This window comes from Annulohypoxylon maeteangense (assembly GCF_022496945.1).
Source record: "Annulohypoxylon maeteangense strain CBS 123835 unplaced genomic scaffold GGS22scaffold_8, whole genome shotgun sequence".
Taxonomy (NCBI): Eukaryota; Fungi; Ascomycota; class Sordariomycetes; order Xylariales; family Hypoxylaceae; genus Annulohypoxylon; species Annulohypoxylon maeteangense.
This window is the reverse complement of record NW_025953255.1, coordinates 783,728-809,594: the sequence shown is the minus strand read 5'-3', so window position 1 is coordinate 809,594 and position 25,867 is coordinate 783,728. Positions and strand designations below refer to the sequence as shown.

General features: G+C 45.3%; 6 protein-coding genes across 6 annotated transcripts; 3 read left to right on the top strand and 3 right to left on the bottom strand.

Annotated features, from left to right (window-relative positions):
- The first annotated feature begins 254 nt into the window (after positions 1–254).
- On the top strand, positions 255–1,484 carry GGS22DRAFT_139720 (ribosome biogenesis protein Nop16). Its single transcript, XM_047958693.1, has 2 exons — positions 255–568; positions 625–1,484. Exons 1-2 carry the CDS (start codon positions 447–449, stop codon positions 1,172–1,174), a joined length of 672 nt encoding a protein of 223 aa, XP_047819000.1. The 5' UTR covers positions 255–446; the 3' UTR covers positions 1,175–1,484.
- A 9-nt stretch (positions 1,485–1,493) lies between these two features.
- Positions 1,494–3,043, bottom strand: GGS22DRAFT_139677 (uncharacterized protein). Its single transcript, XM_047958692.1, has 3 exons — positions 2,654–3,043; positions 2,352–2,572; positions 1,494–2,290 (listed from the first exon to the last, which is right to left on the bottom strand). Exons 1-3 carry the CDS (start codon positions 2,825–2,827, stop codon positions 1,813–1,815), a joined length of 873 nt encoding a protein of 290 aa, XP_047818999.1. The 5' UTR covers positions 2,828–3,043; the 3' UTR covers positions 1,494–1,812.
- Positions 3,044–4,616: 1,573 nt separating this feature from the next.
- On the top strand, positions 4,617–6,588 carry GGS22DRAFT_188455 (MFS general substrate transporter; the record flags this gene model as incomplete). The annotated part of the gene is made up of 2 exons (XM_047964728.1): positions 4,617–5,678; positions 6,064–6,588. 2 exons carry the CDS (start codon positions 4,617–4,619, stop codon positions 6,586–6,588), a joined length of 1,587 nt encoding a protein of 528 aa, XP_047818998.1.
- A 377-nt stretch (positions 6,589–6,965) lies between these two features.
- On the bottom strand, positions 6,966–8,552 carry GGS22DRAFT_188454 (uncharacterized protein; the record flags this gene model as incomplete). The annotated part of the gene is made up of 6 exons (XM_047964727.1): positions 6,966–7,142; positions 7,209–7,388; positions 7,533–7,747; positions 7,875–8,216; positions 8,277–8,330; positions 8,393–8,552. 6 exons carry the CDS (start codon positions 8,550–8,552, stop codon positions 6,966–6,968), a joined length of 1,128 nt encoding a protein of 375 aa, XP_047818997.1.
- Positions 8,553–17,957: 9,405 nt separating this feature from the next.
- On the bottom strand, positions 17,958–19,733 carry GGS22DRAFT_139640 (uncharacterized protein). The gene is made up of 6 exons (XM_047958691.1): positions 19,485–19,733; positions 19,372–19,428; positions 18,891–19,301; positions 18,623–18,834; positions 18,265–18,572; positions 17,958–18,204 (listed from the first exon to the last, which is right to left on the bottom strand). Exons 1-6 carry the CDS (start codon positions 19,624–19,626, stop codon positions 18,162–18,164), a joined length of 1,173 nt encoding a protein of 390 aa, XP_047818996.1. The 5' UTR covers positions 19,627–19,733; the 3' UTR covers positions 17,958–18,161.
- A 3,413-nt stretch (positions 19,734–23,146) lies between these two features.
- Positions 23,147–25,855, top strand: GGS22DRAFT_139616 (uncharacterized protein). The gene is made up of 3 exons (XM_047958690.1): positions 23,147–23,995; positions 24,064–24,127; positions 24,184–25,855. Exons 1-3 carry the CDS (start codon positions 23,518–23,520, stop codon positions 25,541–25,543), a joined length of 1,902 nt encoding a protein of 633 aa, XP_047818995.1. The 5' UTR covers positions 23,147–23,517; the 3' UTR covers positions 25,544–25,855.
- Positions 25,856–25,867: the final 12 nt, after the last annotated feature.

Here is a 25,867-nt window from a genome sequence, read left to right as displayed (position 1 = left end):
GTGGCAAGATAGATTTGCCGCGCAAGGCTCCAGGGCGCTCTCTCATTCTCACTCGTATCGACTATCTCTCCCGTGCTTCTGTACGAAAGTTGACGAAGTTCCAACGGAGTATTAAAGGACTCCAAAAATAATGTTGCAAGAAACAACTTTCCAGTGTTACACAATTATAGGTAACAGCTTAATATCTGATAATAATGCCAAGAGATCACGTGTAGATAAGATTTCCGAAAATGTTATCTTATCTCAAACTTTATCGCAAAGTCCCATTTTACCAATCAGCAAGAAATTTTGGTGGAAAGTGGAATTTTCAAATGATTGTAAAAGCCAAGAAGCATTGCGACATTGCGACATTACACCTGAATTGGACTCCAACATTGAAGTTTGCGAATACCTATTAATGCGGAAAACCTAATATCTAAAGTCATAAGAGGAAAGCAAACGAAATCATGGGTCGGGATCTTCAAAAGCGCAAGAGGCGATCGTCTCGCAACGCCATCCGACAACCATCCTCCAACAAATCGAAGCGTCTTCTAAACCCACTAGGGAATGACACTGTGGCGAGGAACTGGTATGTTCTACGAGCCAAAGAGGAAAAAATAACAACTTAATACTAAACTTATGTAGGAACAAAAAGGAGACTGCGTCACAAAACTACCGCCGTCTAGGCCTAGTATCCCGCTTGAAGGCGCCGGCAGGTGGTGTAGAGCCCAGCGCCAGAGTGAAATCCGCCAAACCCGCAGACCCCTTCGCCATTACCTCCCAGCCAGCCGGCGCCGTCATCGGCGAGGTGCGCGTGGAGCGGGATGAAAACGGGCGGATCGTGCGCGTGCTACACGGGTCAGGGCCGAAGGAGAACCCATTGAATGACCCCTTAAACGACTTAGATTCCGACGATGATATGGAAGACGAGGAAGCGGCCGAGGAATGGGAAGGCATTGACGAAGTGGAGGACGGCACCGGGATCTTCCCCGAACTCGAGACCCAGGCCAATCGACCCGTAGCTAAGAAAGTGAAAACTCTGAGCAAGAGAGAGGCCGAATGGTTGCAAAGACTCGTGGAGAAGTATGGCGATGACACAAAAGCCATGGCGAGGGATCGGAAGTTAAATCCGAGACAACAGACAGAGGCGGATATTGCACGGAGGATAAAAAAGCTGAAGAGCCCGTCTGCTTAAAAAGGGGCTAAAAAGGAGGCTACACCCAGCTTTCAGGGTTTTGAGACAATTGCATTGCAAGGCGTTATAGGATCTCAGATTTGCTCTGGCTGATAGAAGCCAGGACTCGCAACAAAAGTGCTCTTGGAAGCGCCAAAAAGTGATATATCATTGACAACTTTAACTACCGTCGTCCAAAGATCCAAATACCCGTGTATCCCATGTATTACGAACTAGCCTAGACAACAATCCGTAATTAGTAGAGCAGTACAGTACCACGCAGTTGAGCATCGCCACGTCAACCATAGAGAAAGCCGAGACACCCCAGATGAGAAAACATTGAAAAAAAAAGAAGAATCTTCAATGGATATATTTGCAGACCAGAACTATCGAAACAAACATAATGATCGCAACAATCCGCGTGCAAGACACTATTCCTGGTATCTTTTAAAGTGCCATATAACGAGCATAATATGTATCCGGAACACCAATCAACCGTCGTGAGTTTTTTAAATACTGGCCCGCCAACTCTGTCTCCCCAACGACACTTTATCCGCTTTCGTGCAGGCACTATTCGTATACCGTCGTAAGGTATGCCCCCTTCGAGCTGCTACCGCGTATTCCGGCAGCGGGATACCATCTACGCCAACTTAACCCGTCTAACGCAACGTACGGTCGTAGTTCGCGCTGGGGAATTGCACCGGTCTGTCGTCGTCATAGTCCTCTGCCGCAGGCGGGGCATATATGTGAGGTTGAGGCCTAGACGACACCGAGGAGTACGGGTCGCCGTAGGGGTCGCTGTGCGCCGGCGAATGGCTGTGTGATCGGTATGCGTTGTCGAAGGGGTTCTCGAGGGGAGCGGGAGATGTGCTGTGCGGTCTGTATGTGGTATCGGTTTCGAGTCGGCCACCGAAAGAATCCGGGTCATACGGGGTATCGTGGTCGTGCTCGTCGTGATGGTCGTCCATGTGCACGGGCGCATATGCCTCCTCGTCATGGGGCGCCATCGAGAATGCAGCCTTATCTGGGTCGATGTTCTGGCTCGTTCCGAGGTTCTCGTATCCCGGAAGACTATCCGTCTGTCGGTAGTATCTTAGCGTGTATACGCTGACGGCTGTCGTCGCAACCCATGCGAGACTATATGAACGGTTAGCGGTTATGTTTATTGCTATGATGTAAGTGGTGGTTGGGACTATACATTTCGAAGAAGGCTATTCCGACGATAGCCTTGCTGACAGCGCAAGCTGTTCCACATGAATTCGCGGTGTTGTAAGCTGCCTGACTGGCGAAAGCAGATAACCAGAAGATAGCGAAGACGGAATCGAGGACGACCATCGCATGCGGCTCAGCAATCTTCCGAGTTCGCTCGAATCGTGGTGACATGGCTAAGTAAATCCAGGCCGGGACGGATAAGAAACACTGTTTATAGGAAGACCAGTAAGCACACGTGCACTGTCGCATATAAACACAAGGGAGGAGAAAGGGGGTGTGTTTACGTACCAGACCGAATGGCCATCCATTATTACCGTTGATGACTGAACCATCTGCTCGAAATAAAACGATCTCGAGTATGAATATTACAACACCCAAGATGATCTGGAAGATGTGGAGGCCAAGCTTGGTGTTGGGCACCTTATCGGGGTTGATATCTAACTTCTCGATGATTGCCGCCATTTTCTAACGGCTAAGCTCTAGAAAGAACTTTAAGGTTAATGTCCGACGTTCGACGTTCGATTGTTTGACAACGCTGACGGAAGGTTTACGTCTAAATGAAAAAGAGTTTTACCTCGAAGTAACACGAAGCTTGCGGGAGCAACCTTAGAACCAAAACAGCCAGGTAGGCTGAGTCGTATTTTAGGGGCGGCTTTGCGGCTGATGGGGTTTGTCGAAACTTTGCCTAGTAGCTAGTAAGGGCTTGGGCTAGTTTCAACTGAAATATCGTGTTTTGTTGTATCGTATATACCTAGTCGACTCGATGTCGCGGATCGTCAAAAAGTACGAAACTCGATTCAAAGAAGGAAACGAGAGACAAAGAAAGGCCAATTGCGATGGAGTTGGTTTATTATGATAATATGAAGATTTTGTGTAAGTTTTTGCCTAACTACGGTTACGTATTAGCTGACATGAGCCCGGGCTGATGAATGTCGATTGCGCGTAATGTAATAGGGAGGGAGACTTGGGATGTTCTATTTTTAAGCTCAGCCACAGCTAAAGTGGGGCTATTTAGCCCTAGAAGAGTCTTGGAGCGCATCTTGTCACCTATTAGCGGCAAGACACAGCCTATCAACGCCACTCTTGGACTTCGCTTTAGGTGCTTAGCCACTATTTTACGCACCGGACTTAACTGTTAGCGCTCTCCTGTGCCTAGAGATGTTCCAGCTGGGCAACTGAAGAAACAACATCCGCCTGACAGACACTATTCTGTTAAAAGCGAAAAAATGAAAAATAAGAAACATAACCAATCTATCATTTGTTTATCCCGCTACAACCGCAGGAAACAATGAGACAACGATAAAAAACACTACATATGAACGGGATTCCCCTCAAATTATTGCGTCGGAGTTGTCTCACTCTCTTCGAATGTATTCGTCTAACTCGACACCTTAGCCTATCTTCCGCCACTTATATGGGCCTTCATGCAATATGACCTATCCTGGCTTTTGGCTTCAACCTTCTAGCCTGCTTGGTCGAACATTCCCTCGTGTTCTACCCACTTATCGACGGAAATGCAGCATACCGACGCTCGCTCTCTGTAGCACATCAAGGCCACCTCTTGTACAGCCGCTGACTTACATGACCGGGCCTGTGAGTAGGCAAGTACGAGTATGTCACTGTTGTACATTACTTTATATTAGCCCTAGAATCAATACCCCGAAATTGCGCAACCCGGCGCTGGTTTCCGGCTTGATGCTGCTGCTATCCCGAATGTGACAGCCGTTGGTGGAATGTCACCGGTATAATATCCGATCATCGATGACTTGGACTCGGTGCAAGACGATGATAGCGTTCCACGACATACTAGGAAAGTATACAAAACTCGGAATGAAATCCATAGATTGAAAGCAAGCTCCTACATATTTACTCTTTTATTTATGTTCATTTTAAATATTTAGTAAACTCTAAGTTGTCAAATATTTATACCCGTGTTCGCGGCATCCGAAAAGTCGATAGTCGCGTGCCGATTATCGGGCCGTCATCCAATAACGCAATCGACTTTTTGGAGCTATCTAAACTCCGACAAGTGCTTACCTAGGCAGATATCAAACCCGTCTCAGTTCCCGCCATCTTCATTTTTCACTACGCGGTGAATATCATATACATTAACTAATCATAATCTCGCCCTTTTATCACTAATATTATAGTTATCTACTCATTACCGGACTTTAGACGATTATTGCAACCTAATTAAGCCCATTTCCGTGAATGGGAGTGGGGTCTAAGTCAAAGAAGAAGCATTACTAATATGACCGGAATCGAAGATATATCCGACGATAGTGTTGCGCCGCTGCCGGTAAACGGAAGCAGTCGCGATCGGATTGATGAGTCCACTCCTCTTCTTAGCGACCAGAATAAGAATATCTTCCCAGCTGAAGAAGCACCATCAATTCACAATGACGAGGAACAAGTTGTCATCGTCGAAGAAGTGAAGGGGGTAAAACTATGGCTCATTCTTTGTGCCGGGTGGCTGGGAGTGTTCCTTGGCGCCATCGATTCCACCATCATCGCCACGCTATCCGCCCCCATATCCAGCGAGTTTCACTCCTTAAGCCTGTTGTCGTGGCTTGCGAGTGCTTACCTAATCTCGAACGCGGCGTGTCAACCCATATCCGGAAGACTGACGGATATCTTCGGCCGAGGCCCCGGCCTCGTGTTTAGTAATATCTTCTTCGCTGCTGGAAACCTCATCTGCGGCTTGGCACAGGACGCCAATGTTATGATACTTGGAAGAGTCGTCGCTGGTATCGGGGGTGGTGGCTTGATGTCGATCACTACCTTCCTTGGCACAGACCTTGTTCCTCTCAGAAATCGAGGCGTCATCCAAGGAATAGGGAACATATGCTACGGATCCGGAGCGATGCTGGGCGGCGTGTTCGGGGGTCTAGTTAACGACGGCTCGTCCTGGGGGTGGCGCCTAGCCTTCTTGATCCAGGTCCCTCCAATTTTGATTTCGGCTGGTCTAGTCGCCTATCTTGTCCGGTTGCCACCAAAGGTATCAGAGAAATCATACCTAGCTCGGATCGACTTCGTGGGTGCCTTCTCGCTCATAGTCTTCCTTGTTCTGCTCTTACTTGGGTTGAACGCCGGAGGTAACCTGGTGCCCTGGACTCACCCCTTACCATTGACAACCTTGCCACTGTCTCTTGTGGCATTCGTTGCTTTCGTCGTCTGGGAATCCCGCGCCAAGCAGCCTGTTATCCCGGTCCGCCTCCTCTTAGACAGAACCGTTTTTACAGCCTGCATGACGAATCTAGCATTATGTATGGTAAACATGATAGCGCTATTCTACGCTCCCGTCTACATGCAGGTGCGCGGACGCTCAGCTACGGACTCTGGCCTAGTAATCTTATTCGCTCCTATCGGTATCTGCTTCTGCTCGATTGGAAGTGGATTGATTATGAAAAAAACTGGACGCTATGGTAAGTGATAAGGACCCACCCCAAGACGTCAAAGCCCCCTTTTCGAATTTATTCTCGAATTCTCCCTTTCATCCAGTAATGTATTCCATGCATACGCTAATTATGAAGTAGTAAGTTAAAAGCTCGGGATTTATATGCATTGTTCCCCTTTCGGTCACGGTTGCGTGTACAAAAAGCTTAAAAATCCCAACTTATCTCCGCCACCCCTCCGGATCGAGATGATCGTAGTAAGCAATTGTATACACTCGCTACATGAAACTAACCCTGCAATAGTTGGCCTTGGGCATCTTGGCTGTATCGCTGCAGCTCGCTTCTGCCGTCATCTTCACGACTCTCAATGAGGACTCTCCAGATTGGCCCCTGATGATCGCATTTCTGCTTCTCGGCGCTGGCTACGGTTCCATGCTTAATATCACGCTACTAGCTTGTCTAGCAGCTGTGGACCACTCGCACCAAGCTACAGTCACATCGGCAACGTACGCGTTCCGATCGGTTGGCGGGACGGTCGGTATTACTATAGCGTCGGCTATCTACCAGAATGTGCTGAAGAACCAGCTATGGGAACGGTTCGGCAATTTACCCGGCGCCGCAGAGGAGATCCACAGAATTAGGGATGACCTAGATGAGTTGAAGCATCTTCCGGAGGGTTGGTATGATGGCGTTATCGCTTCGTTCATGGAAGCCTTTAGGAATGTGTGGTTCGCGATGTTGGGGTTGGTGATCTTAGGATTGATCAGCATCTCATTCATGAAGCAGCACAAGCTACACTCGACTTTATCTCGGAATGAAAATGAGTAAGAGTTCTGTGTGCTGCAAAAAGAGCCTGCTTATGATTTAGGGAAGCTATACGAAACCTGATGCAATTTAGGCGGTCTTAAATCTGTCATATTGAAGACCAAGCACTTCCGATAGGTAATAGGTAGGTAGATAGGTATAACTAACTTAAATTTGGAAAAAAGTTCAGAATTCTATAGGTCAAAACGAGCGTTTCACAGCTTAGCACGTTGAGTGCATCATGAGTTCCCATCTAACAATCAGTCTCTATCAAATCAAACAGCAATTGGGCGCCAGCAAACGAGTCCCGTTATCCTCGCTCATACAAAACACAGATATACTCTTATAACCCAGCCAGTTACGACACGGTATTGATTTGTCACTTCCATTCGCATCGTTATCTATACTGCAACAGTGCACTCGCAGTCACTCAAGTTGGAGATGAATGAGACGAGCACGGCGACGTAAGCGGCCAAGCCCACGAACATGTAGCTAGTGCGGGGCTCGAATATGGACATGATGATGGCGAAAATGCCAGAGGAGATGATGACGACGATGAGGTAGGCGCCGCGAGACCACTATAGGATAGCGACCGGAGTCAGCGGTTGGAATTATTGAAAATGCGGTTCGGGGAGAGGACGTACCTGGGTTTGGAGATACAGCAGCGAAACGGGAATGGCCACAAGCGACAGGCAGCTGAGGACGAGCAGCGTTTTGGTGAATATCGTGAAGGACCGCAGTCTTAAATACATGTGCGTATCGCCGGGCTCGGAGGATTGCGAAGTGTTGCCGCAGAAGATAGAGCAGATGCGTTTTAGGGTCTCCTTTCGATTGTGTGGTGTTAGATCTGTACTTCTTGGGATGGAAAAGGGGTCGCGTATCATAGGTTACACAAGGGTTACAGAGACAGGGGTGGGAATAGGGGTATAAATAGGGGGTCGGGGAAACAAGTGTCAAGTCGAACGTACGTTTACCCATTCTGACTCTGGGTATAGAATAGACTCAAACTTTTGGAAGATGGGATCCGGCGCGTCGGAGATGAAGTCGTCGATGTAGCGCATGAAGGCTAGCGCTTCGTTGTCTAGCTTGTCGTATGCTCGTACGTGATCGAAAAGTGATTGATGCGCTCGTCTAGAGACCCGGGGGAACTTCATGTTATCGTAGCTCCTGTGAAGGAGCTCAACTGGTAAATTGCTCCTGGTTAGTGGTAGTTGGTTTGCCTTTCGTCCCGTTTCGCTACTGGGTAGGTGTTGTGCTTCTTGACAAGCCGAAGATATCAAATTAGAATGTTCTTTTTCGGAAGAACTCACAATATCTTCTCAACAAGGACTCCTTGCTCTCTATGAGATTATCTCTCTGTGTCGCGCGATCCAACTCACCAGAGCCCAGATCAGGAGGTAGATGTCCAACCCCTTGGATACATCGAGCTAGAAATTTTTTCTGGTCGAAAGGTAGTGATCTCAATGGCTTCCCTTCGGCTTCACTGTCCTCAAAATTCATCTCATCTAGTCTGTTATCGATGCAGTGAATCCTCTGCTGATACCAAGTTAGGACTTGTTGTGTCGAAGCCCTGAATATACGCTGGGAGCGGCGATTTGGAAAGTCTGCCTGCGTAGCTGCCATGGACGGCCAGCCCTTTGATGAATTATTTTCTTTGGCACATTAACCTAAATTTGCCCTTATAGACTATTAGCAAGTAGTGTCTAACTTACGGACGTCCTCATCTGTATAAAATTCGTAAGACCCAGAGCCAGCCCGTATTCTAGCTAAGCCATGCGTGTTAGCTATATAAATCAACAGGAACGGAATTCTAGATGTGCAAACTTACCATCCACAACTTTATTAAACATCGCCGAATAGCTAGGTGGTTGTTGCATGGGTGGTTGAGAGTGATAGGGGATAACTGGCGTTGGCGGAACGCTGTTCCTATTGTGTGATTGAATTTCATTCAATGGGAGAACCGGGCCAGCATTAGATAAAGGTGCCATGATGAGAGATAGTGATGAAGTATAAAATGATCGTTTTTTCTGTATTCAGCCGCATGGAACGTATCTCCTGTATAAATAGTGCATCGAAATTTCGAAGCTCAGAGCTAGAGGCCCCGAGACACATCATCGCATCAATCGTTGACATGAGTGCTGGCAAGACCGCTCAAACGAGAACACCCTTAAAATATGCTTCAATGCCAATTTAGCCCCCGAAGAGGCCCAGGAAACGGCCAGTGTCTTGAATTTGGTGTAGTGCGATTTGATGGTAATGGAAGAGCCTCGACGCTGTGCATATAGAGAGCGAGGCGCAATGGAGCGGTGAAGCCAGAGACGAGCATCGGCACGAAACTCGTCGGTTTTGTGCAGAAATGACCTACTTAAAGAGCGCTGCTTGATTATTAGCGTCTTAGAGCAGATCGGGGTTGTCCAATGATATCTGCCGTGCTCACGAAGGTGTGTGCCACTCTACGGACCGTGAACAACCAACATATACTAATTCAGGTAAATTATCAGTCGACGTTGATTTTCGAATACCACGTGGACAAACTATGTACATATCCAGCCTCATATAAGTAACATCGTCTCGGCCTACATATGAATCTAGCATGAGAAGTCAACTAATCTGGATTAAGAAGACCATCTCTAGTACCTAAAATTACTAGGTAGGTAGGTACCCAAACATCAAAGTTCCCGGTTTATTCGACATGAATTTTTCGGTGAGACGGATCATAGCCTCGATCTATAGTACTATTGTCCTTCAAATTAGGATATGGAAGTCGGCATGGTGCGCTTAGGGCGGCGTGGCTTGGAATATCCGAGGCTCATTTTACGTAGGTCTTACTCTCGGGGTATAATTGATTCATCACACTATTTCTAGATGCGATAAGTAAAAAAAAACGACAAAGCTTCCCTTAAAAAACTGAGATGAAAAGGATTAGGGTCTTCCCAATAACGATGATGAAGGTTTACCTTGGACCATTAAGACCCCTATATCTAACCCTACTAGAGAAAGAGGGTGGCGCTAAGCTTTTTCCCGTCATCCTATAAATAAGCCCCGCGTGAGTGGCGCGAAATATAGAAGGGATCAGTGACACTAGAATTCATTCCAATGCGACATCATCCATGGAAGGCTATATTTACCTTGACTTATTCCTGATGAATATCGTAACAACTTCGAGTTATCAACTAGGAGATGCTTCATACGCTAAATTTCTGTTCGAACGAATCAGAGGGTCTGCCATATCATACGTGTGATATGATTTCGAGAACGAGTGCTCGGTGGTATGTCTCTAATGGAATGGGAGACTCCCTGCCAGAGGGTGGATCTATTCGTTAGATAAAGAGATGCCCCTTAACGACTACACCAAGGTCAGGGAACCCTAAAAAACGTGGTTTACTCCTTGTGATTTAATTTAATTTAATACTTGGGGATGAGTAGGAGACTCCTCGCTCTGAGTTTCTATCGGCAATTATAATCAGAAGGTGTTGTAACAGGGATTTGCTCCAAGCGTGGCCTGAAAAGATAAATCACTAAAGCACATAACCCCACGTCTGAGATCATCGAGTTATGCTGGGGTTACTAGCATAACATTATTGTCCAATGTTGGTAGTGGAGCGCATATTTGGTACCCCTAGTACCTACATGATTTTACTTGACGGATTTATGTTTAAAGAGGTATTCCCCCAACCCATAATTTCTCATCTAGAGTCAAGCTGGATTGAATTCTAAACCTCATCATTACTTCTGAACTCGCCAACATACATGGTAACTATCAAGCTATCAATAACATACCATCGATGTACCGGATATGACTAACTTTCTGGCTTTGGCCTAACAGTACTACTGATGAGTCTCTAATGAACACCATTCTATGTTCATCCATGACACTCGTAGCGAGATGAAGGCCAACTTTGGTAAAGGACGCATGAGAAGTAGAGTGCGCCCAGCGCTCCTTTGGACGAAGAGGCGTTCCCAGACATAAGGGGTCAAGAATCTCAGGGCAAAAGGGTTGGCCCCTTAACGCCCCATCAGCCGTCTCATGGCCCCAAAGATCCTGAATGAAGATGCATTGTGATTAACTCGAGGGGAATACCTCATTGGCTATCACGTGTGTCTTACCAGGTGTTTTACCAGGGTGTAATTTGGTATGGCACGCCGTTCTCGCACAAAACTGACGGGTGTCCGAACCGACCGAACCGGAGTTCCGAATCAGGTTTAATAGTCGCTGCACCCCGCATCTGGATTATCGTGACTGGATCAGTTTGAATCCTTGACTCCCGATATGGCGTCTTTATAGGCGACTATCCGGATAAAAAGATATTACGTTCTCCGACCGATCGTTCAACTCGTGATATCAAAGATCTTTAAACCGGGTAGCTTATAAAAGCCTATTCTATCCTATGAAACGCCAAATATCAGCAAGGTGTTGATACACGAAGCAAAGAGCATAAGAATAACGGATCAACTTTAAGCCGCAACACACAAAGCCATATGAGCCACCTAAGCCACATGAGCCACATGAGCCACAGATGTGGTGGTGCGTTCAATGACGTGTGTATTACTCATCACATTCAAGTCAGCGCAGTGACGATGATGAAGATGTCTCGCAACAAAACATCCGTATAACGGCGCGAAGTCTTGAGACGCGGATAATAATACCCATCTGATGGATACAGCTCGTGCAGGTTAGAGCGATTCTTAAAGTCGGGGGCTCTGATGCAATTAAGAAGTACTGGTCCGCCAAGATCGCTGTGGCAAGGTACCTACAAACCTGATAAACTTCAGAAGATTCTTTCAGGCGCAAGCATAATCTTCCAGAAAGGACTAAAAATGCATTTTATCACGGTGACAAGAGCGTCCTGGTACATAACCCCTTTACGGCTTAGCGCCGGTCGACTAGAGGGCCTCATCATTTACGATAGTCAGATGAAACAGGCCTGTTATTCGGATATTTCGCAGCGCCCCTGAAACCGTGAGACTACGAGATAGGTTAATGCTCGACTTTGGGATTTTATGCGGAATAAAAAAGTTAATCCGACAAGTAGGGTTGCATTTCTCATTTCATGGCGAGCTCGCTATAAGCTCGACGGCAGATTTTTGTTCGCGAACCTGGTCGCGGATCGTTCTGAGCAGTTCTGAGCAGTTCTGAGCCAAGGTTGGCCCTGCGGGCTAGTCAATTTCCCCTTTTGTCCCCCATGAACAGATGTTCCAAGATTCGCTCAATGTTTACGGGTCACAAAGTGGCGCGGGAAATATTCAGATATTCCCCTTTGTCATACATGAATATCGCCTCTTCAAATACTGTCAGTACGTACTATGTACATGCATAGACAAACCCTTGTCAGTAGTATAGATTTGGAGATTTTCACGGTTGACAACTCACCTTAAGTGGTTCTCATTTGATTCTACTTTGGTACTTCACGACGAGTCTTCAAACCCTAGGGCACCCACCGAACAGAAAGAGTATAAAATGCCTTTACATTCATCACTTTGGTTACCTCGTTCTTGCAAGTTCATAAAGCCTATTCTAAGTAGCTTCTACGAGCTTCTTCAACGTCAACCTAAAGGTGTTAACACATGTGAGGTAATGCTTTCGTCCTTATATTCTATCTCGCAATCCTTGGTACTAGTCTCTTGATGTTTATGCTTGACCTCCAACTCACCTTAAGATTCAACTAGATCACGTTTACCAACCACAAATGAACTCGAAACCTCACCGGTCGACCTGTCTTCCAACCTTACTAAGAATGGTCTTTTCTTACAATCCTTTCAAGAGGCGTAAGAAGGGCAAGGGCAACTCAGACCCAAGGCTCAGCCGTCGGAGTGGAGAACTTCTCCAGGGGTCTTCCGCAAAATCAACCCCGCCAACGATCCGAGGCGACGATCAGATGAATAGCAATGAATCTACGCAGCAATCACAGGATGCGAATGGCTCTTCACATGGACAACCGGTAGCAGGGAATGGACGCTGATGAGAATCCAAGGTATAATAGGTACAAGTGTTTAGGTATTGGTGCAACTGGGGAGGATTCGCGTATTGGTCATGGATTTTAAGCTAGATAAAACTATTTCTTCAATTAATGTATAATATGTCTCCCTCGAATTATTATTAAGGACTGTTGTATAGGTAGGTAGTATGGCATATACAACTTCAATTAGCTGTCGCTAGCGATGATTAAGCGTCTGTCCCCTAAGGTGACAGGTACCCAGTGAATCCTTGCATTGGAAACCAGTCACTGTAACCCCAAATCGTTGGGGAAAAGGAGGCGCAGACACCACAGAACAGGACTAGAATACCAGACCTGGCTCGATAGTGAACACGGCAATCGATCCGTCAATTATAATCCACATTTGCTGTCACCTAGACTACCTTCTTAGGCATCTTAGTAACAGCATTGATCACGTAAGCACGTCCATAACGAGCTATCGCTGTCAAGCGTGTTGCCGAGTACAACGAAGGAGTTTGGTTACGCAAAGTCCTCGTTGACTCACAAGCCCACCGCCTACCTATCACAACGCGAGTTCCGCTACCTACCCAGTCCACCACACATACTAGGTACCTACCTAGGTACATAGTAGGTACAGACTCAGGTAACTGTAGGCAATCCGGAGGTAAAACATAGGAGCAAATGGTCTGTAAGTCAATGAAGGAGTACGAACCTTATTTCAACCAAGAATTGAGCCTCAGTGGGTTGATGTCTTCGGAAAGTGTAAGGCAATTCCACACTTTCAAAGACTTTTCTCTTCCTTCTGTCACACACACAGCTGCGGCCTCCATCACGGCCGCCTTCGCTGGACACGTAGATCATCCCATACCATACAAGAATGATATTTCGGACTTTGCTCACCGCATATAGACGAGTTGCCTAATGCACCTTTTTACCAACACTTCTTATAACCCTATTTTTAACCTTTTCTAATTTAAACGGAAATAACTTCATAAGTCGGAAATTGGCATGTTTACTAGCAGACTAAATACCTACCCTAGCAGCCTTATCTGCCTTATCGGCCCTAGAAAGGTTCTAGCTACCCCACTCATAGATTTATAGTTCGATCCTACATACCATAGTATCTCGCGCTAAAAGACATCCATGGATTTAATATTTAGTTCGCTTCGTATTGTTTATTTCAACTTTTTCAATGTTAGTATACGTACCTAAGTATGGTAAAGATGATCGTTTACGAGATTAAATAAGATGCTTATTACCCAGGGTTCAAGAGATACATCACATATGACTGGTTAGCGGATTCGATCGGTTTCGTCATTGGTTCCAGTTTAAGAGCCTCACCTGGTGGGGCTGGTACTTCCTACTATCTAAATCATCCAAACCGTCACTGCGGGAACAAAACATCTCACCTTACTCGGACGTCCGAACGGGGGTGGGCGGTGCCTAGTATGCTGCCTTCCATGATCTATAAGTGGGTCGAGAGCGGCTGTTCGCGGCTGGTTACTAGCTTCGTGCCAGCTGAAGCCAAGCCTGTCGCTAGCTGTCAGTAATCCACCTCCACACAGGGGTCCCTAGCTCACTAAAACTTGCCCTCCAGACCCCCGAAAGAAAATCGGCAAGCCGAAGAGAAAGTGGTCGTTATTGCATCACAGTTGGAGAAATTCAAATCTAAACCTGTAATTATGATTTGAGTTGTGGAATTACCTGCTGTTGTGGCTACAGATTATTATTTTTATTATTGAGATCGGTACGGTACTTACTAGTAAGTACCGTACTGGCTTAAATCTCCCAAACACTCGATCCAGGTATCCTCGAATGCTGGGACAGTTTTCTAAAGAATAAAAATAAAATAAAAATTAAAAAGCCTGCCACGAACAAATGTTTACAATCATTTCTTATCTAACTACTTGCCAATAGGTACCTAAGTGGTTTCAGATTTATGGAGGGATCAGCGCGTTGGGGGGATAACAACACCAACTTCACAGTGGTCGCCCAGACCGGCCACCCGAATTTTGGACTTACACCTACGGCTTCGGCAATGAGAATTTCTACCGGATGAACAATAATAACGAGAATTAAATTCTAACCTAAACAATATATGAGAATTGCATGGCTCAATATGACACAATTCTCAGTGTTTGACATTCCTAATTCGAAAATTTACTAGTGTGTTACCACAGCCTCGCAACAACGAATGTGGCTTTCCAGAAAAAGAATTTGCGAGAGCCTGATCCTACCTAGTATTTATATTATTACCTACCATCTAGATTCCTATTCTCCCACATCAATAGTTGAAGAGAGTCACTTACTCCATAAACAAAACACCACACACGTTTTCCTCTAGAGATATCCTAATCAAGATCTAACCCAGTAGCTCTGAAGTTATCAATACATACTTGAGCAGAGAGGGACGCATTACGATACTCTGGACCCTCCGTATCATTATGGACACTTTCATGGTAGAAGGAAACTATTCTACTTCTCTCCCAGTCCCTCCCCCAGTCAAGACTCACATCTCAATACTAAGTACTTGACAACAGTCATACAATATACTTGTTAACCCAATAATCATGACAACAGAGGCTTCCCATTCCTTTCTTCGCTCTACTCAACATACCACCTCTAACAGATAGGAGACCACGAGGCTCTCATTCGGCATATTCAACCATAATGCCTACATCGAATTCCATTTTCTCGACCGGTGCAGTATAACACGAACGACCGACATGATCTATGTAACCAAGTTTATAAGAAATGGCGAACCATTGTATATTAGGGAGTGGATGGAAATGTTGGATACGATAAAGCCCGAGACGATTCTCTTTAGCAAATAACACTAGAGGGAGTCACTGGAATACTCCCCAGCTCCAACTTCTAAGTTGTTACATTGTATTATTTCCAAACCGGCTATGAAATATAAAAAGGCGTCTCAATGCTTTGGCATCGTTTACTTGACGCAAGGGACTACAACGATAGGTATATAGTTAGGATCCAGAAAGCTACTAGGTAGTCTCTACGATACAATGAAGCATACCTGGTAGGTACCTACCTACGTTTGAACTTCTACGATATTCCATCTTAGAGATGACGTATATGGCAGTAGTACGTACCTAGGTAAGTATATAGGTACATATTAAAATATCTTTGGATCCAATTATGCGACTTCTGTTAGCATTTTACTACATAGGTACCTACCTAAGGTCTCCCCCTTTTATCACATACACATGCTGCAGCTTGAGAATGATACAGTTTTGGAGACGCAATCCAAGTGGAGTATAGATATATCAATACCAGCAAGCTATCTCTCAGAAAGGGCAGCATTAATATGGATCATATTAAGAAACCCCCAGAATCATACCTTCTTCGTGTCTTCCGATCATCTTCTATCCAGTGCGGACCCCTTGTCACTCCGGAATATTGTCGATCTCCACCGGCTCCAGCCCCCTTGAATGGAACCGAATTTTCACTTCAGCGTACGTAGACCGGGTCGATGAGCTTTCCGACGGTCATGATCATCACGTAATATTGCACTGCATTACTCGTTGTCCATTTCCTGTCTCTATCTGCTACATATCTCACACCAGACCCACAGCTTCTCGCCCGACTACTATGGTGCATGAATTCTTTGTTGCAAGGATAGGTAGATGCAGCAGTGCGCTTTTGGGAGCACGTTCCTTGAAAGAACTTCTTTTGGTATCCAGTTGGAGCCTTACGAATTTGTCCCTATTTCGTACATGCCTCTCGCCCTTAAGTCGACGATCATTATTACACCATGCGTACATGCTTAATTAAGCTTAATGGCAATGATACATTGTGTACGTCTGCAGATTCTCCCTGCATGGCAAATTTCCATGCGGATGAGTGTGCCATTTCACGCTCCATGTTATTTCCATACCACTCATAATGTCATCGAAGTGCGTAATAATTGAGCCTTTTGCTGCGAACCCTACGGGCCAGGCCTATCTACAGTGACGGCCAGTACGGGGCAGCGAGGGACGAGGGACGAGGGATCACACCTACTCAGGACGCTGAACCCTAGTGGCTCCATAGGTGCCTAGGTAGTGTTATTGGAGTAAGGGTACACAATGCTGTATTATCACGGGTGAGGATGTAAGCAGACTAAGGCAGAATAATAAGCCGTAGCGTCGGCAACATTCAAGGGTAATTATTATAAATTTCAGTGCGAGTAAACTCACACCTAGCTATATTATGGGAATCGTAATGTTATGATGAGTTGTTCAAATGTATGGTCAGGAAATAGGTGTGTGGCTATCAGAAGCCTTTATATTTTTACGTCGGTACCTATCTTTTGAGAGAATACTTGTGGGTACTGCTTGTGTCTGGTATGGAATACTGATCTGGCACGAAAAAAAGCAAAAAACGGGTAGAAAATCTACTACGAATACCCTTGAATGCTTTAGATTGACGAATGTCTGGGTATGTACACAGTGTTGGAGACACCACTTAACTAGTACTTGCGTAGGTACCGGTAGGTAGGTACCTAGGCACCCATAGTTATCAACATTTAGAATCTTCTCATAGACTGAGATGAAAAAGACGACGTGAGATGCATAGAATATGATTCTCATGTGCCTACTTAGGTAGGTACTACGCAGGTGCATTGGAAAGACTTTTATTCAATATTCATACACACCACGAAGCTTTCCACAATTAAGCGATGTCACAAAACATCGCCATACTAATATACAAAAGTAACGATAGAAACATACTGGGTAGGTGGGTAGGTAGGTAGTAAAATGATATGGCTTTCGTAGCAGCCCAGTATGCACATGAGTCATTGAACCTAAATGAGCATCTTATGGTTCGTCGTATCTAGAAATATAGTAAGTACCCATGAGCAGGTCTCAGGCCTCTTTACTGTTAAATTAGTGGGACGTAAGTGTTAAGCAACAACTTGAAGTCGCAAGTATCATCATACAATGATGATAAGAGACAATACATATAGAAGTTTCTGCTTAGCAGACACGCCTCCACAAAATCAAGAATAAAAAGGCCTCGGACATATGTATACGAGGGACCCATGCAGATTTCGGCTCATGAGCGGTCCGGCTTCTGTCACGTAATTCTGTGTTTACCTGGTTCACAACTGCTAAACCGCAAAAAGGTTTCCATGGTTGAGAGCCAGGGGTAGGTAAGGCTCTCAAATAAAATAAATCGATCTAACCAATCTGAGAATATTCCCCTATCGACAACCCGCACGTAGTATCCAGGGCAAAGGAATTACAATGTACGGGGTACATAGCAGCAGAAACACCCTTAACGCCGAAGAGGCCAGGGTTCACCCAATAATGGTCTCCAAACAGCCTTGGAAGGCTTCCACGCGGCTATAACCTTCCGCTCGGCTAAGTCGGCAAGCTGACCATTCAGGAATGAAGCTGTTGCCGCCATTTCAACGTCATGCCTTCTTCAAAAGCTCCGAAAAGTTCAGTTATGTGTTGTAGATAAGGTATACTAATGCAAAGTCTATTCAAAATCATTATATAGGAAATAGCCTGATACACATGTAGGTAAGAACCTTGGGTGAAGCCGATCCGCTCTCACCAATGCCTACCTACCTAGTACCTACCCAGTCCCCACATGACGAGCCAACCGGTAACCTACAGATGAGTGAACGATTAGTTGTGGCCATATGCCCAATATTCAGCATGTGCAGTTTCCGCCTCCTTGCGTATTTGCCAAGAACCTAAAGCCATCACAATTAGCTCCAATAGAGAAATGGAAATTCTAGAGAGCCCGCACATACGTAACTAGAACAGCCGAGTAGGCAGAGAAGCCAATGAGCATTGTGTCGAAAGTCTTGCCTAGGAGCATTAAGGCGAAGACGAATGCTGCCCCGAAACACACTACCACGATAAGGGAGTTGACCTTTCCCATAGGCAGAAGCAACAGGATCCCAACTGGAACCATCAAGATGATACCGCTTCCGGCAGCCACAAGGCCCTTTTTCAGGGACTCCATGCCACCGGTATGTAGGTAGATAGTTGTCTTGTTGGCCACTTCATCGCCAGTCCTTCCATGGTTCCTATTCTTGAAGAGCCATCTGAATAGTCTCTTCCGCAGTTATTAGAACATTATTAGAGAAGGGGTGTGTGATAACTTACAGAGAGTGGTGCGTTGCCGTATACAAGAGCGGCAAACGTTTGATCGGCACGTTCGGTTCGTGTGCTCACGAAATCATCCTGGAAAGACAAGAAGTCCCAGTCGCTGCCTTCTAGTACACCCTCCCCCTTTAGTGTATGGTATAGACTAGACCATTCTCGACGAGTTGTTTGCGGGATCTTTTGGAGTCGGTGTAAGAGGAGTACAGACTCGGCTGAAGGGTCAGATTAATAGGGGTAAATTCCCCTAACAGCGGAGGTCATATCTCACAGTAACGTTTCAACCGTTTCAAGATCGTCTCTGAGAGATCGCTCTTAAAGTCCTCTTCATTACAATCACAGGGCTTTCTCGTACATGGATTAGACACAGAGTTAGCAGTCGTGTCATCTTCGCGATGATTCTTGCTATTCCCGCCACATGCGATATTTTTATGGCTTGGACATCGGCATAAGGTAGGTACACAAGTGTCTGGGCCGAGTTTGGGTCTTCGTGACGTGGAGTTTGATTCATTTTCGTCTCTCTTATCTAAATCTGCTAGCATTTTCTCCATCCTTGTTATCTCGCTTTGCTCATTTAAAAGAACTCGGTGCCAGAGCGTATCATATCGCCTATGATGACTCAAATTATGGGATAGGCTTTGTAAAGCGGCAGCTCGAGCCCAACTCTTGAGTGTGTCGGTGACTATAAGAAGTCTAGCGTTAGCCTCTAACCTAAACTGAGAACTGGAATGGTATAACAGCCTTGTTCTTACGAATTTCTTGGGACGAGATGATCTTCATCGTTTCGCTTGAGAGGCTCCCAGGGTCGGCTACAATATGTCAGTAGCCCTAAGAGAAGTTTGGACTATCAGTCGACGTTACGAACTTTCTTGTAGCATAGGACATAATTGGTTGGCCTCAGTTGTCTGATTATCTTGAGAAGATGTTACTGAGATATCATTATCTCTTCTCTCGGGAGTGATTGTGGTCGAGGTTTGGCCGCGTTCGGCTTGGGAGAGGCTATCCATCGCGAGAGTATGTATGAGTTAAACATGGTATTTGTAATGAAAGTTCATTGAAATAAGTATTCCTAGATAAATTGTTCTGTAGGGGTAAATTTCGAGATATATATATTGAAAAATGCAATGTTGAAGAAGGCGACCAATAACCCCTTTCTTCTGAATAAGCCAACGGCAATTGAACACGCCCATATAATTTGTTCTTCTTAAGCTTATGTCTGTGCTTAATTAGAAGTCTCGACTTTGGACACGCTGTACGTAGAGTGGCTATGATAAATCATAATCATCATTGATTTGCCCGTCATTATGATTTCGTCGTATTCTCTTCGTGTTATCGGCAACGTGTGAAATGCGGCTGTGATACGAATCCAATAGAAGGAAGTGGGATTTATTCGATATAGAGCTGGAAGATGTGTCGCCATACAACTAGTACGCAACCCGGCCGTCGCTTAGAGGAAATATGATGATCACTAGGTAGGCAGTGAGAAATAAGCTATCTCGTCGTGTAAAACAGCGAACAATAAAGAAACTAGGTGATAAGTACTCACATCAAATAGTAGATGAAACAAGAATATAAGATATAGGTAAAATGAAGTTATAAATATTTAGGTTATGTTGAATATTTATGTTTATACATACCTTTAGTCATTTACTTGCTGACGGTTATGTGAACAAATATCGAGATATGCAGTACATGTACCCAGGTATCTACTAGGCAAGCGTCGCCTCGCGTCACCTTGTGTCACCTTCCTGTAAGGTCGTTAGGTTTCATTTCTAGATCGATTCTGATTTTGTCACATTGACCAAATTGAGACGATCAGTATTCTCGAAGCCTTGCAGAATGCTATTAACCTAGGTAAAGTATAAGTAAGTACCTACATGCAGATAAACATTAATATGATATACTACACGCAGACACCTAGGTTAGTGAGTAGGACCTAACTTCATAGTTACGAAACGCGCCCACGGCTGGATGAGGAACCCGGTACTTTCTTTTGAAAATAAATAAGACCAGGAACGGTGAAACCATTTATCCACATGGTAGCACAAGCAAACGCCGAACTCGGCTTGATATCGACGTCACTATATCACCAGAGAAGGGAATAACCTCACCTACTCAAATTGTTTAACAACACAATCTCTTTTTGATTATTACTCTTATACTTTGATCTTTGCGAAAGGAATACTGATTAAATAAATATCAATAGATTATAGTAATTACTACCTCCTCAGTGCACAACCAAAAGGAACGATTGATTGTTACCTAGGTACCTCTTACTTACCTAGTATTAAAATACCAGGAACTGGCTAGCATGAAGAATCGGCGTTTACGTTGATAACCAAGTAGATACCTCATATTTCTGCTGACAAGCTTTCAGACGATCTCTTAATGTATTAGGCAATCGGCATAGCGGGGTTTACAGACTCCTCATTAAAGACCCTACCTAAGGATTCACTATTCTGACCCGGATAACCACCCGGCCTAGTAAAAAATGTGAAGCGATTTTAGCTTCGTCTGACTATTGGGACCGGTCCGGCCCGATTTAACCGGGCTAGATCGGGTATGTAGTGCCAATAATGGTTAGCCCAGAATTATCTAATACCTAAATCTTGAGGCTCTTTGTATGTTTTACCTACTTATCTGGTAACTTGCCTAGTCATCACACGAATCATTACACATGGTAGACCGCCTACCCCAACACACACCCAGAATGGGTGGATTCATGGACTAGCCTAGTCCTGAGACCCTGCCTAGATGGCGGGTTCGTCATCTAAACATGAGGAATTGTAGGCGCAGTCTTGATGCTATTCAGGGGGGGTCCCGATCCACCTCATGCGAACGATCACTGTTGTGCTTTGATTAGGATCGTGATTCCGCATCGGACATAACATGCTTTAATTTGGGGTTGGTCGTTTACATATAAAAGGGTACGGTCTCCTAGAAGCTGATTTTCCAAATCGTCTCTGCCGAAATACAGCAATCCTAAAGCTTTCGTATCGCTTTAAATCTAATCATTCATTCGTTTGAATACCCAACCTACCTACCTTTCGATGTGTGGGCTTCTATTTCGACGCAGGTCTAGCCATGAGTATGGAAAGTCCATTCATACCATAAACGATCCGGACTGACTCAGAAGAATAGTGGATCGCCTCCTCCGACCATAGTGTCGTTGCCTCTTGTGCCTCTTGAGCGCACGAGAAGTGCAAGACCGAGGGGTGACCAGGCTGGGAATTCGGGGTTGCTACACCCCCAGCCGCAACACCCCGGTAGACAGGATGGCGCCTCGACTAGTATAATACCTACTGCCTCGTCTTAGTAGTCATTTTACTAGGTGATGAAGGATATGGTTTCCTCATTCATTTGAGCAGGGAATATGAGGGTTGTGGGGCTATTTGTGGAGGATTGAGCAATGGTACACACATTGCATACCTAATATCCGACTGTCTGGATCACGATGTTCTGTTTTAGCAATGATAAGCTGCATTCGCATATCGACTTTATGATGTGATTGTCGCTTATAACCTGCCGATAGAGTTAAGAATGCTGCAGATTATAAAGTTGCTCCACCTAGTCCCTGACTGCCGACTTCAATGCTGTGCCGATTAAGGACTTGGCACGCACGTATAAAGGTAGATATTAGTAAAGTTTAAGTTAAGATAAGAGAAGTAAGTGAGGCAAGTGCTATGTAGGTAGGAAAGCGAGGCGGCTGCAGGAACCGGAAAGCATAATCAGAACATCGAACGAGTTGACGCCGCACTGCCGCACCACATTAGTTCGTACCTGCATCTCGGATTGTAGATCTATCAGGACATAGAAATGGTCTCGAACTGTCCATTCCCTTACCCCGGCCTGCCCGCCCAGCCTGACTTGCGTTCGACTCACTTTTGCGAATCGCGAATTCAATCATTTGTTTCCAAGGCTCCATAATAAAAGCCTGTTTCGAATCCCATTATATTCTGTACATACCTAGTAGGTATGTTATCTAAATTTGATATCCGGTTCCAGAGTTTTAAACAGTTGGGTCAATAACATGAATTATGACAATTGAATTATGATATATTATAGAAGCTAAATGTCGGTCACTTTGCAGGTATTTTTAGGGGACAAGGGTTCTTACATAGTTCGGGAAATCCCCACTCATCACTGCATAGGTACCTAGGTACAATGTATGATACACTGCCATTAAGGTTCAATCTCAATGCCGGGGATCTCTTGGATACGAAACCTTGTTTTAAAGGGTCCTGCGGGTTTGACATTTCTGATGTTCAACAACTCACAATCCTAGAACAAGATTGCCTCGCGAAAATGGCTCTTGATTGTTCTAGTTAACGTCGCATCAAGAATATACTTGATTATCTGCTTCCTTCAATGCTATTGCTTGTCAATGTTTCTAATTGTGGCCGGAACCTATTTCGACCAGTTTGCGGAATTAATACCTAGTAGGCAAACGGCGTCAGTTTCAGACAGGTCGTCCGGTCTAAAGCGCGGCTCGGTCCGTAGATGTCAAGACTCAACATACCTACATACGTTCAAAACCCTAATTACTTAAGTGCCGTAATAAGGGTTTGGACGACCGGTTGAAGATGAAAAGCTTGAACCTGATTGATCATGAAGGCCGTTTCAACCATTTTTCAGCTTGAGGATATGCTAGGAAGCCTACCCATTTCGAGGCACAGGTTGCATGCAGGATACCCGAAACAGGAAGGTCGCCGCTACTAAATTTTCAATATTTTCAATATTTTCAAGGGCATGCTCGCCGACCACATCTCGCTCCTCTCAGCCTGCTGCTTCGCAGCCGATGATATAATGTCGCCTTGCCCGGATGTGTATCATCCTATGCCTTTACTACATTATGATTTAACATAACCCTCCGATGTTTGGGTGGAAGACGAATAACGATGAACAGCCTTGGGCCTAGAACACGTTGGGTATTGCACTTTGGGTTGCAAATATCATTTTGCGCCATCTTAGCTGCTTGCTTTCCTGTTTCTCGAAGACAAAGCACCACAATTGTGCTACCAGATAATGTGAGCAATCACGGATCGGAAAACCTCATTTGCACCCCGTCTGGTTGGACAGATGTCGCGCTTTTCTACCTCGGAAATTACGTTGCTCATGCCGCCACGGTCAGAGTGTCCCCGGGAGAACCAATCTTGGACAGAATTGTAAATTCGATCGCCGTTTTACTTTTCCCTCAAGCCGGAGCTATGAAGGGTCTTAATGCTATCTTCCGATGCGCCGTGCTTGAAAATTCACCCCTGCAAAGAGCTGCTAGGGCGGGCGCTCTCTGCATGGTAGTCAGGACTCCGGAATGGAAGCCAATGCCTAGCGAGTCAATTCAGGGTGTTTCTTATATGGGGTTAGAAACAATGAAAGGTAAATGCTTTTTCCCCTTTTCCTAAAAAAAATAGTATCATGAGTTATGCTTGCTAACTTATCAATAGCATTCAATAAGAATTATCTCTCGGTGAAGTTCAATGAAAACCCTGTGGCCGAGCTGAATGAACTGTAAGATCCCGACGCACGAGCCTACACAGTTTACCACCCTTAACACAATAGAATAGTCGAAACCTAGAAGAACCTGTCGCAACAAACGTATGGATACCGCCATGGATACGACCATGCTCAAAAATGTTCTGGATGTATACCGACACGTTGTTCCCCTGGGTTCCTTGGGGTCGAGAGATACATGGCGTTTGCAAGCTTCCAGAAGGTTATACGCTCGCATTCGTTCCCCGACACGCGAAAGTGAGAACGAAGCCTCTGGACGTAAGCCAAGGCAATGGGCTCGAGGAAAGGTTCGACAGTACCATATCTGCATCTTTCAGCACAATTAAGGCCATAGTCGCAATCTTACAAACATTATATGCTTCATTCACCTTGTATCGCACTCGGGGGGATCAATTGACACAATACGGATACGCGGCCTTTGGTCTAACGGTGACGCCGTATCTGGTTATGTCTATTATTAACCTTATTGGAAATCTAGTAACTCCCGAGTATGCGGCGCTATACATGGTAAGGTCTGACGTTATGAAGGAGGCGAGAGGCAGAGGAGCTGTGATCGACGGTGAAGTTGGTGAGATAATCCCGGACGATTATTCCAATTGGACTTTTGGAGTTCCGAACCAGTTCTCCGGGTCATTTACGTCTATGGAAGAAAATCGCCTAGGATTAACGAATATCACATATTCTTCGTCGAATACAACGATACGTCAACCAGCGGACATTGAGCCGACAAACAAGCTTGAATCGACGGATATTATCAACAATGCGACGTCGACAATACTACCCGAAGATCACGTAGATGATGATAAGAAAGTTTCGGCGATAGGATCTGACGAAGAACCCATTGTGGAACCTGATGCAACGATTGAGCTTCAACTGATGCGCGCTGAAAATTTCAAGGAGGATTCGGAGTTCAAGCCGAAACCTACCTTAATGATTCCAAGCTGCGGCAACTTCGCGACAACACGTCGCCCGGTAAACAACTTGCCCACGGGGATATCCGATATCAGCCAACTTTCTCTCCATCAACGCTCCAGGGTCAATCATAGTGCTCTAATCATGTACCTCGTTATTCAGGGTGTGAATCTTGTGATTACCGGCATCTCCATCGCTGTCATTGGCGGGCTATCTGGTTTCCATAAAGGGAATAGCACAGTAGCACAGCGTGTATGGACCATGATGTGGCTTGCTTTCGGATTCTTGATGGGTCCGAATTTCGTAGCACTCCCCTCTGCGACGGCGGTAGTTAAACTACTTAGATCCGCAACGCGAAAGGACCAAGATCCCGATTCATGGAGATATTTCTTCGCCTGGGGCTTTATATCAACGCTTATATACGGAATCCCTGGGTTTGGTGGCTATGTCGTCGTGGGCAAGATGCTTTATGAGTATGGTAATTGCATTTCTATTGATTGATCATCGCATGTCCGTTTGGAATATCGGCGATAGTCGATGATAGGTCATGTATGACACGAACTGTAATGAGTTATGATTTTTTAATGTCTTGTTATCCTCGAAAGGAAACGTTGGACTTGGTTGGGGCCGCTACATGGCTCTTGGTGTGAGGCAGGCAAGGTGGGATGCGAACATTTATCTGGGATATGAAAAAGCAAGATCTCTATGCAGAGTAACAGTATAATATTGAAGGCGGGTACCAGGTATTGGTATTCAGGTACTTATGATAGGTATCATTTGTTAGAAATACACCCGTTAATGAAAAGCAAAAAAGTGCATTAGGTA

Coding starts and splice junctions, on each gene's coding strand:
- GGS22DRAFT_139720 (XM_047958693.1), top strand. CDS start 447: ATGGGTCGGGATCTTCAAAAGCGCAAGAGGCGATCGTCTCGCAACGCC. Junction 569..624: donor GACACTGTGGCGAGGAACTG/GTATGTTCTACG, acceptor AAACTTATGTAG/GAACAAAAAGGAGACTGCGT.
- GGS22DRAFT_139677 (XM_047958692.1), bottom strand. CDS start 2,827: ATGGCGGCAATCATCGAGAAGTTAGATATCAACCCCGATAAGGTGCCC. Junction 2,573..2,653: donor ATGGATGGCCATTCGGTCTG/GTACGTAAACAC, acceptor TCCTATAAACAG/TGTTTCTTATCCGTCCCGGC. Junction 2,291..2,351: donor GGAATAGCCTTCTTCGAAAT/GTATAGTCCCAA, acceptor CCGTTCATATAG/TCTCGCATGGGTTGCGACGA.
- GGS22DRAFT_139640 (XM_047958691.1), bottom strand. CDS start 19,626: ATGGATAGCCTCTCCCAAGCCGAACGCGGCCAAACCTCGACCACAATC. Junction 19,302..19,371: donor CATCTCGTCCCAAGAAATTC/GTAAGAACAAGG, acceptor GACTTCTTATAG/TCACCGACACACTCAAGAGT. Junction 18,573..18,622: donor ACGGCAACGCACCACTCTCT/GTAAGTTATCAC, acceptor TAACTGCGGAAG/AGACTATTCAGATGGCTCTT.
- GGS22DRAFT_139616 (XM_047958690.1), top strand. CDS start 23,518: ATGAACAGCCTTGGGCCTAGAACACGTTGGGTATTGCACTTTGGGTTG. Junction 23,996..24,063: donor GGGGTTAGAAACAATGAAAG/GTAAATGCTTTT, acceptor ACTTATCAATAG/CATTCAATAAGAATTATCTC. Junction 24,128..24,183: donor GTGGCCGAGCTGAATGAACT/GTAAGATCCCGA, acceptor ACAATAGAATAG/TCGAAACCTAGAAGAACCTG.